This window comes from Ipomoea nil, unplaced genomic scaffold (genome assembly GCF_001879475.1).
Source record: "Ipomoea nil cultivar Tokyo-kokei standard unplaced genomic scaffold, Asagao_1.1 scaffold3321, whole genome shotgun sequence".
Taxonomy (NCBI): domain Eukaryota; kingdom Viridiplantae; phylum Streptophyta; class Magnoliopsida; order Solanales; family Convolvulaceae; genus Ipomoea; species Ipomoea nil.
In genome coordinates, this window is record NW_017619749.1 from 6,006,119 (window position 1) to 6,016,498 (window position 10,380).

At 35.5% G+C, this 10,380-nt stretch overlaps 2 protein-coding genes across 5 annotated transcripts; both read left to right on the top strand.

Moving 5' to 3' along the window:
* Positions 1-797: 797 nt before the first annotated feature.
* On the top strand, positions 798-3,772 carry LOC109169754 (myosin-11-like). 3 transcript variants are annotated; one of them, XM_019318648.1, is made up of 10 exons: positions 804-1,089; positions 1,179-1,388; positions 1,508-1,651; positions 1,964-2,034; positions 2,114-2,213; positions 2,317-2,373; positions 2,517-2,573; positions 2,660-2,740; positions 2,962-3,044; positions 3,141-3,772. In XM_019318648.1, exons 1-10 carry the CDS (start codon positions 895-897, stop codon positions 3,262-3,264), a joined length of 1,122 nt encoding a protein of 373 aa, XP_019174193.1. In that variant the 5' UTR covers positions 804-894; the 3' UTR covers positions 3,265-3,772. The 3 variants fall into 3 exon arrangements, 2 of the variants coding, with proteins under 2 accessions (XP_019174194.1, XP_019174193.1); XR_002052291.1 differs by lacking the exon at positions 3,141-3,772 and having other exon boundaries at positions 798-1,089; positions 2,660-2,850; positions 2,962-3,003; XM_019318649.1 differs by lacking the exon at positions 1,508-1,651 and having other exon boundaries at positions 803-1,089.
* Positions 3,773-5,850: 2,078 nt separating this feature from the next.
* On the top strand, positions 5,851-10,327 carry LOC109170196. 2 transcript variants are annotated; one of them, XM_019319191.1, is made up of 6 exons: positions 5,867-6,296; positions 7,696-7,749; positions 8,991-9,071; positions 9,204-9,273; positions 9,469-9,557; positions 9,967-10,327. In XM_019319191.1, exons 1-6 carry the CDS (start codon positions 6,102-6,104, stop codon positions 10,099-10,101), a joined length of 624 nt encoding a protein of 207 aa, XP_019174736.1. In that variant the 5' UTR covers positions 5,867-6,101; the 3' UTR covers positions 10,102-10,327. The 2 variants fall into 2 exon arrangements, with proteins under 2 accessions (XP_019174737.1, XP_019174736.1); XM_019319192.1 differs by lacking the exons at positions 9,469-9,557; positions 9,967-10,327 and adding an exon at positions 9,338-9,462 and having other exon boundaries at positions 5,851-6,296; positions 9,204-9,306.
* Positions 10,328-10,380: the final 53 nt, after the last annotated feature.

The following is a 10,380-nucleotide window of genomic DNA, read 5'->3' on the forward strand; positions in this document are numbered from 1 at the left end:
TTTGATTTTTTACTTAACCTTAAATTTTTTATGAATTTCAATTGGATTTTTAATATATGATGATATTCATTTTCAACTTAATCATTCCTATTAAATGAATAAATATAATTTCAAAATTTTCATATTAGTTGTCTTCTTTTAACTTTCCTGTTTTTCTATGTTATAATGTTCGTCACGTCTCTTTCCTTATGTACAGGTTCAATAAAAAAAATATTTACAAATTTTGATAAATTGAATTTTTAAGAGAATTACCATACAAATTTAATAAGATTGCTTTGTCAATTTGACAAAAAAAAAATAACAATTTGATAAAAAGACAAATTACTAAATATATAAATTAAAAACCACTCATATTTGATTACGTTTGTCTACATGTACAAATTTAACGGATCATAAATATTGTTTAAAAAAAATACAGTAACATTTTCGTAAATAATTAAACATCAAAGTGCAAGTAAATTGTATTAAAAGTGTAAGTAACAGTTTTATATAGTACAAGTAAAATCAATTACAAGTGCAACAAATAATGTACACTAAGAACTAATAAGACTACACTAAGACTTGAACGCATAACTTCACATAAAGAAGTTCAACCCGGATGCCATCTGTGCACAAGGTGTTTGGCCCACCCAAATTATTTCATTTGCCATTCTCTTAATATTATCTCCGGGTAGAGAATAGGGATGCTCTAAATTCATCTAGTTGACTAATTCAAAGGGAGTTTTAGAGAATTTGTAGGATGTTGGCATACATGACACACCCCACAATTTGCCTGGTTGATACACATCCCCACAATTTGCCTCCTTCTACCAAGACTCCAAATTTATAAGAACAAATGATCGGGGCTTTGTAGGTTGTTTAGACACATATACTTGGATCTATCAAGACTCTAAAATGGGACTAATGGAGACTTACAATTTGGAGGAGCGACTGGTAGGTTTAATTGCTGCACAGAATCTGGGCTTCTCTAAGGGCAGACCGATTGCTGCTTGCATTATCTACAAATGTCTTATGCAGTGGCGGTCATTTGAAGTTGAAGGGAGCAGCATCTGTGACAGGATAATAGAAACCATCGGCCAAGCTATTGAGGTAGGAGTTACAAGAGTAAATATAATAATAAATTAATATATGATGCAAATTAAAGCTGAATCTGATTGATTTAATACGCGGAATTGAAGACTCAGGATAACAATGAAATCTTAGCTTATTGGTTGTCCAATGCATCAACTTTGTTGCTTCTGCTTCAAGGGCTCAATCTTGACGGTGAAGCCAAATATCCTGCACTTCTGTTCAAGCAGAAGCTGACAGCTTATGTGGAAAAGATTTATGGAATGATCCGTAATAATTTGAAGAAACAGATTTTTCCATCACTTGGATTATGCATTCAGGTTTGTTCTTGCATATTTTTGTTAATCAATAAAAACTAGTATGAATATCGGGCATTAGCTCCATCGATCTCAACCTATTCGATCATGGACATACTCTAATGATATGATTGAACTAGCAGGCCCCAAGGATAGCCAGAGCAAGCGTGATTAAAGGACCTGCAGCTTACCTTGCAAAGGCCGCGACTCAAGAAATTCTTAATAAACACTGGGAAGAAATTGTCAAAAGCCTTGCAAATTTTTTGTTCATGTTGAAAGCCAATCACGTAACAACTTTATCTAGCCTGTTGGGGTTTCTTTTATGCTCTACTCTTTCTCTTCCTTGCCTTTTTAACTTGATCAATGCCTCTCTTGTTTTATGTATATATAAGTTCATATCATCACTCTCTCTATTCTACAACCTTAATACTTGTTGCCATTCCAAAGTTGATTATAAAGTTTTGTTAAAAGCTAAGGTTTGTCAGCTATTGCTGTAATAGTTGGGTGGGATTCCTTCTGAATTAAACTTAGCTTATGGATGAGTTATTGTTATTACCTCGATCTATGCAATTTACATTTGCTCGATCACCATATTTCAGGTGCCTCCGTTTCTAGTTCGTAAAGTTTTTACACAAGTTTTCTTCTTCATCAATGTCCAATTTTTCAACAGGTCCATTATATTTCAGACTTTTGATTCACCATCTATATCTATTGCTGATTAGTTATTCTATCATCTCTCGTGGTTGTAGTCTCTTGATAAGACGAGAATGCTGCGCATTTAGCCACGGTGAGTATGTCATGGCCGGGCTTGCTGAACTTGAATTTTGGTGCAATAAAGCAACCGATGAGGTAATAACTCTGATCTTTTCTAGTCATGTGTCTAGAATTCGAGATCACTTTGTTTAATCGGTTACCGGTGAATTTCTCTCAAATAAGAAAATATGTTTGACAGTATGCAGGGTCTGCATTGGAAGAGCTCAAACATATAAGACAGGCCATAGGATTTCTGGTGAAGCACTTTCTTTTTACCCCTAATCCTCGCATAATAGAGTAATTTAAGATTGAAATGGAAACATACCGTTTTACTTACCCCAGCTCATATGTTGTAAATCACACGCCTGTGAGATGTGATCCTTTTTGTTACTATGTTAGCTCATACATGAGAAACCGATGAAGACACTGGATGAGATAAGCCACGATTTATGCCCTGTAAGTATATTTTGCCTGTACATCGTCCTCCAAACAACGTGCTCAAGTTCGAGATTTATCTTGTTCTTACATGTCATCACTTGTAGGTGCTTAGCATACAACAGCTGTACAGAATCAGCTCAATGTACCATGACGACGAATATGGCACTCACAGTCTTTCCCCTGAAGTAAGACCTTATTAATTTGCCTCTTTTCTTTTTTTTTTTTTTATCTTCCTGAATTTGTAACTTCAAAGCTCTACATATCGACCCCTGCCTGCTTATATAATTGCCCAAAGGTATATTATGATTTGTTTGCTTCATTAAATGGCGAGACTGTTAGAGTACACCCTGAGCTTCAAGAAGATTACACCCTGAGCTTCAAGAAGATTCTTGGTTTGTTTTGACAGGTTATATCCGATATGATTGTGCTAATGACAGAAGATTCAAACAATCATGTCAGCCGTTCTTTTCTGCTAGATGATGATTCGAGGTTGGATTTGAGACATAGCCATTTCCTTTACGCCCGCCTTTTATGCAAAATCCCGTCCTGAGATGACTACTGATGCCTTGTTGGGTGTGTTTGCAGCATACCATTCTCAGTGGATGATCTATCCAAGTCATTGGAACCGATGGACATTTCAGACATAGAACCACCACCTCTCATTTGCGAAAACGCAGGCTTTAGTTTCTTATTACCTCGTGCAGACTGACAGCTTCTATTAGCAAGCTAAGCCTGCAGAAAGGAGCAGACACCAATTACTAATAAATGTTTCAAACTACGTACCCCGCCACAAGGATTATATATCGGCTGCTGGGTGATAGAGTTAGGAGGCCAGGCCAGCATTATTCGTCTATCGTCCTGGATTTCAGCACGTAACCATTCAGTGGGAGATTTTGTTTCCCCCTTCATATTTATGTTTCTTAGTTTCCTGTTTTTAGTTGTTTTCTGGCATTCTGCAGATAGCTTCTGCAGAGAAAGACAGAAAGAAGATGATGGAAAAGAAAGAGACAGAGACATTTGGTTACTCTAGGAAACTTTTTTTTCCCTTATCTTTAAATCTTTCTAAGTTTCCTCTTTTTAGTTGTGTTCTGGCACACTGCAACTTCTGCAGTGAAAGACAGAAAGAAGAAGATGAAAAAGAAACAGATCAGATGAATACTATACAGTTTTTGGTTAGACATCCACCACAATGCAATTGGTTTCTCTGGGAAATTTTGTTTCCTTCAAATCTCTCTTAGTTTCCTCTTTTTAGTTGTAAAGAACTTTAATTTTTTTTAGTGACGAGAGAAACTCACAATCACTATTTGGTAATCCCACCTTATATTATAACCCACAAACTACACAGGACCATGTGTGACAAACTTGGTCAAATTTGCAAGAATCAGACGTATAACCTTCATGTTTCATTTACTTGATCACTCCTTTTACAGCTAATTGTAAATAAATCTTTTCTAATCACTCTTACATCCCTTTACAACCATACATCTCAAATCCCATTTGAACCATAGGGATTAAATTACTCATCCCTTTAGACTTGACTGCATTGACTGGTGACTTATTGGCAAGATATATGACCCATGGAGAGTCTTCATGGTCAAGATATCCCATCATACAAATTAAATACAGCAGTGTAAATTTAAGTACAAAAATACTAGATAAAATACTAGATGTACTCTCAAAATTATATTCTCAATTTGTACTTTCACTTGTGTTCAAATTTGATTGGAAAAAGAAGAAGAAGAAAAAAAAAAGAACGGATAAACATTATTGCCTCCTACTAAATTAAGCAATCAAGGCATGTTATGTCACAGGGAGTACAAAATGAAAGTATAATTTGAGAGTAAAGGTAGAATTATCCATTTAAGCACTATAGCCCCAACATTGGTTATAGACTAACTCGCTAACCATTGAAAGTAAAGGATAAATAACACAAAATGGAGTAATAAGAGTGAATGAAATTCTTGGCAACTTGGAGTTGTACATAAGAACAATATGTATTTAGTTTTGCTAAGTATTGACCCTTTTTGGGACGTACAGTGTACTATTTATAGAATACAAGATGTTAGAATATTACAATTATGCAAAACGAGGTAATGATACACGTCATATATCAAATTGCAATGAATAGTACAAAAATATATGATAGGGAATACATGATATGAAATATTTTCCAGATATACCTACCCATACGTACTGCAAACCTGCTCGATATTAAGTCAAGTCATCGTGAGGACTGTTTCCGACCACGACTAACCTTAAGACTGACCAATCTGACCTAAGTGTGAAGATCGAGCAAATGCTTAACTAGCAGTAGTCTTTGTCCTGCCTAAATTACCCACCCCACCTATTTAAGTCGGGACGGCCCCACCGACCAAGTTCACTTGGAGAATAAACATAGATTATTGACCTCAATCCGATTACGTGACCTAGTGGCAAGTCAGGAACATCGCGACATGTGGACGTCACTGTACTGCACTGCTACCGAGCTCGCCGACTGCATGCGCAACATGTGTCAGCCATGCCTAGAGCTCCGCTTGTGTTTTCTCACATCCCATATAAATAGCACATTAAATACTAGAAGAAGGGACTTTTTTCGGGACATTTTCACCTAACCCCCATCAGCTCGGGACCCTCTGACCTACTGTCACTTATACTCGAGCCCAAACGCTTAAATTAATAACAAGCAAACTAATACAATTATACGCACTGAACATGTATTTACACGTCGACCTTCATATTCCAGTGTATGTACTATATCAATACCAAAAAAATTATATATGTTTCTTGAGGTTTAAACTTCTTTCAACTATGGAAGTTATAGGTTGAGCCTTGAGCAAGGAGGTTGGAGTATAGTATCGTACTTCGCACTTTCAAATTTGTTATGCAATATTATTCAACCCATAAATTAATACTGTATCAATTTTGATCATCTCAATCAATCGTATTCACCTTAAAAAAAAGTACTATATAATATAGTGATCTATTTGTTTTTAAGGACATCACCCGCTCTAAACTACTTTAGAGTCAAAGTTGGGGATAAAATGATCAATTGGTATGCACTATGCAGTTTGGACATTCTATTGACTCAAAAGTAGAAAGCTCGAAACGTAAAAATGTAAACTGGACGGCTCCAGAAAAGTATAAATCCCGCCCGCGGTCGTCGGACTGGGAGTCAATTTTGAACAAATGTGTTGTTTATTTTTCCAACGTGTTATATTTATCTACGCGGTGTAATCATCGCCGTAAACCCGACCCGAGCCCGCATTGGTTTATAGCCTACGATTCACCCGAAGCTTCCGGAATCAAGGGAAAGGTGAACCCTAACATTTATTTAATTAGGGGAAAAATATTATATTCATTTCTAGTACTGATTATATAATAACTGAAGTTTTGATCTTGAAGTATAAAGTAGCCCATTGGGTTTCTCGTTTCTGCTCTAAAATCGTCATTCTCCGCTGTGCCATTGAGATCCGTTGTCGTTATATTGCTGATAAGGATTAAGATTTAAGCTCTTGATCTTGATCTTGATTTGTAATAATAACAATAATGGAGGGAAGTGCAGCTGCCGCCGCCGCCGCCGCTGCCGAGGAGAAGCCTAAGGAGGAGACTGCGCCGTCGTACACCTACTGGGTTAGGGAGAAGACCGCAGACGCTGCTCCCCTGCCGGTTCCCCGGAAGCTCAACCCAGGGGACCAACCTAACAATCAAACCCCCACCCATCTTGGCTCCGCCTGGAATAGGGTAGGTTTCTCTATCCCTGCCATTTTTTTGTCTCCTTTGTTGGTCGAGTTATTTTGCATTTATCGATTATTAGTTAATTCGGCTGGATCTCCGTGGAACTAGATGCTGTTGATTACAATTTTGGTAGTGTAGGGTATAAAGTAGAAGGTGCTTTTGGAAATGGTCTTGTTTTTCCGAACCTATTGTTGTTCATTATGCAGGGGGGACATTATTTTACTGTTGGTGTAATAGAACATTAAATTTGTCTTGATACAATTGGTCATAATGACTCAGTAATTTTTCGATAATGGAATATTAAACAATAGTGATAGGTTTGTCCCTCCCAAACCCAGTACTTGGGAATAACTTACTGTGCATATGACATATGTAATTGGTGGCAGATTACTCAAAGAGTGGTTGAAAAGTGAAAATCTTTGGATTTTGGGAGGGGAACTGATGACTGATCTATGATTCCCCAAAAATAGTGCTTTTGTTTTTCCTTGAATTAATTTCACCTTTTGTCCTTCGACTATAGTAGTGTTTCAATTTGTGTTCCTTGACTATTAATTCCACCACTTTTGGTCCCTCAACTATTTTAAATCAACCAAATTCAATCCAAAATGTCCAAATGTAAGTGCATTTCAGACTGAATTTGGTCCATTTGAAAATGTTTAGGACTAAAAGTGGAAATACTACTATAGTTGACTAGTTGAGGGACCAAAGGGGTATTATATCTTTTCTTCTTCTTCTTCTTCTTCTTTTTCCTATTACTTGGTGCACTTGGCACGAAATCTTTAGGAACATAGGATTGGCCATTGGTGTGTTAGATGAAGTGGGGCAAATCAGCTTTCATATAAAAGACTGTTGACATGATCTAAATATAAAAAACTGAATTATGTTATTGGTGGCGATATAAAAAACTGAACGAAGTACTTAAATCTTAAACTACTCTTTACCACTGATAATTAAGCTACTTCAAATTCCTCCCCTAGTGCCTTAATTTTAAGCATTGAATTTACAAGCGTCTAGGCAATCTCAGTTACTGTAGTCGTGATCTAAATATAAACGCAAATAAAACTGATATAGAACAAAAATGAGAATATCCTGTAACAGCATATAATAATGAGGCTGAAACATGCAGACAAATTACAGATTAATGAAAATAATAGCAAAAAATTAGTTGAAAGGATTGGTTTCCAATCAAACATAAGGAAAGCAAATCTCCCAAGTTGTTTTCAATTTGGGGAGTATACCACATTCAATGTTTTGTGTTATGTGTCTCTGCTCTTTTATTGATTTTTTATCACTCCCCCCACCCCACCTCAACCCAAACCAAATTACATTATCCACTTATTCCAAGCTTATTACTGCTTTACTTGGTATGTTTTGCATTTTCACTTATGCTTTGTTTTCTTTGCAGGCTGGAACTTGGGAAGAGAAAAGTCTAAATAAATGGGCAAATGATAGGATTAAGGTTTGAACTTAGATACTCATTTTAGAGTATGATTACCCCACTTTTCTGGTTTTTATTTTGAAAATGTGATGTTTCAGTCTTTTATGCTGCTTCTGCCTTTACTTGTTTGATATTTTTGTTTGCTGTTAGTCTTTTACTCACAACAAAATGAAAAAATGGGTAATTTTACAAGATAAGAGCTGATTTTTATTATTCAGTTAGAGTTATGCCACTCAAATGTGTTACATATTCTTAAGTATTTAATATTATTACATTACATATTTAACAAAAAGAAAAATAGAATTTGAATAAATTGAGATTGAATATAAAATTTATCACACACCAACTAAAAAACTGCCATTTAAAATTTTCCTTTTAAAAACCTCATGTCAATAACAATAAGCATGCCCCAAGTATATAATTTGGAACCTTTTGATGGTCTAATCTCCAATACCGTAATTCTTAAAGTTTTATATGTTTATTGAAAACTTTTATTTTTTATTTTTATTGTTGATATAAAACTTAGATATGTAAATCTAACAGAATTGATGTCATAGTGGCATGAGAGCCAGTTTAGGCACCCCATATTTATATATAAAAAATATGTAGGACACTTGTGCAAGACTGCAAGAGATTTTTGGATAAAGTTTTTCATGAAGCCAACCTTATAACTGAAGTATATGAAATTATTAATTCAGTTTGGAGTAAACTGTTCTTTTCCATTTTTTTTTTTGTTTTTAAAATAAAATGTAGATTGTAAAAAGCTAATTTGATTCACCAGCGCTACCAGAGTGTCAATTTAGGCACCTTTTGATACTACATACCCCAGTGTTGAAAAACATCTAAAATGCAAGGAGAATTTTGGGGTGATTTGGAGCCAAAACACTAAGATAAATTACTTTGTTTCATCCATCGGACCATCCTTGAATATAGTATTGTGAAGGGACAATTATGGAAGCACAAAAAGTGGTTTGGAGTGCATGGGAGAAGCTCCCTATAATTACATAATAGGGTACTTAAACAGTCTTTTAAGGGATATTTTTGTTTTGGTGAAATATGCAACCATTTGCTAGCACAACGCCCCCCCTCCAAAAAAAAAAAAAAAAAAAAACTGATCAAAACCCAAAAAACGAAATAAATGAAATGGTGACATACATTTGCTCTTTCATATGTGTTCAGGTAGGCGTACAATTGGAAATTAGGTGCTCATATGTACAAATATATATATGAAAAGCACTTCCTCATTTTTCTCCCAACTGCAGGAGTTGCTTGTATCTGTGGGATCTCTGGAACTGTCTGGCGGCAAAGCTGAAATAACAGAAGTAACAAAATGTAACGGTGATGTGAGTGCTTTAAAAATTTCAACCACACCATTTTACTTAACACCTATCTGTGTTAAATATGTATATAGAATCACTTCAGAGACATTTTACATTTCTGTAACTTGTCACTAACATGTTTGATTGTCATATCAGGCATTCTTGGTGACTGTGCGGAACAAAAAACGTGTTGGCTACACATATGAGCTAACACTAAAGGTGAAAGGTAGATTTCCTCCACTTCTTATACTATGTATTTCAGTATTTGATCATTTAACTTAAATCTTATGTATGTGTGGGCACTTTACTTTTTCTCATTTTATTTGAGTTCTATTTTTCATTTTTCATTGTTTACTTAATTACTTCAATATATACTTCTGTATTATTTGTTTCAAGTGTTAACGGTGTGAGTTGAAATTAGGTGAGTGGCTTGTTGGAGCTGAGAAGAAGGTGGTCAAGGGCCATATAGAGATACCAGAGTTCTCGTTCGGTGAGCTGGATGACTTGCAGGTACATGTTTTAGCATAAGTTGTAACTATAAACTTCTTGTACTCTAAATCTTCAAGAAATTATATTAGGAACCAAAAGAAAATGGGTTGCGTTATGGGAGGTCATGGGTTTGAGCCCCAGTAAGGGCGGTATTGACTCTTTGTGCTTCAATAGGTTGAGAAAGTAGCTATGAACAGATACTACATTGTAATAGAATTAGTAGTACTAATAAAAAAAAGATTGTGGTGACCCCCTGGCTACAGTAAAAATTTTGAAAGAAAATACTGCTATTTTGTGCCACTGTCCTCACCATGTAATACATTGGATTATTTTGCTAAAAACAATGTGTTCCTATTAATAAATTAGCACATATTTATGATGTATAATCTATTTGGTCATGAAAAATATCATATGGGTTCTTTAATTGCAGATTGAGGCAAGTCTAAGTGAAGACAAGGATCTTGAACCAAAAGATAAGCAGCGGATCAAACAGGATTTTAGATTGTTTCTGCAACCTCTTCGTGAAAAATTACTTCAATTTGAGCAGGAACTTAAGGAGCGATAGGAGGCAGTCGAAATCGTCATTTTCTTAGCATTACCTTCCAAATTCAAAGCTCCTTTGTCTGTATCAGCAACTTATAAAGAAATAGATACTGTCAGTTTCAATCTTATTGAATCTTGTACTCCCACGGGCTTTTAAGTCCGTCTGCTTCCCAGGTGATGGACGATGACGATGACGATATATTTACATTGTTGTAGACATCAATGTACTCTGATTTCTTAAGGTAAAAGGTTTGTTAAATTGGGCACAATTTGAGAAATTGATAAGTCCTGAAACTGGGCA

Excerpts from the sequence above, each read along its gene's own strand:
- LOC109169754 (XM_019318648.1), top strand. The coding sequence starts at position 895 with ATGGGACTAATGGAGACTTACAATTTGGAGGAGCGACTGGTAGGTTTA. Across the intron at positions 1,652-1,963 it reads TCATGTTGAAAGCCAATCAC|GTGCCTCCGTTTCTAGTTCG; the intron begins GTAACAACTTTA and ends ACCATATTTCAG. Across the intron at positions 2,035-2,113 it reads AATGTCCAATTTTTCAACAG|TCTCTTGATAAGACGAGAAT; the intron begins GTCCATTATATT and ends TCGTGGTTGTAG.
- LOC109170196 (XM_019319191.1), top strand. The coding sequence starts at position 6,102 with ATGGAGGGAAGTGCAGCTGCCGCCGCCGCCGCCGCTGCCGAGGAGAAG. Across the intron at positions 6,297-7,695 it reads TTGGCTCCGCCTGGAATAGG|GCTGGAACTTGGGAAGAGAA; the intron begins GTAGGTTTCTCT and ends TTTTCTTTGCAG. Across the intron at positions 9,274-9,468 it reads GCTAACACTAAAGGTGAAAG|GTGAGTGGCTTGTTGGAGCT; the intron begins GTAGATTTCCTC and ends AGTTGAAATTAG.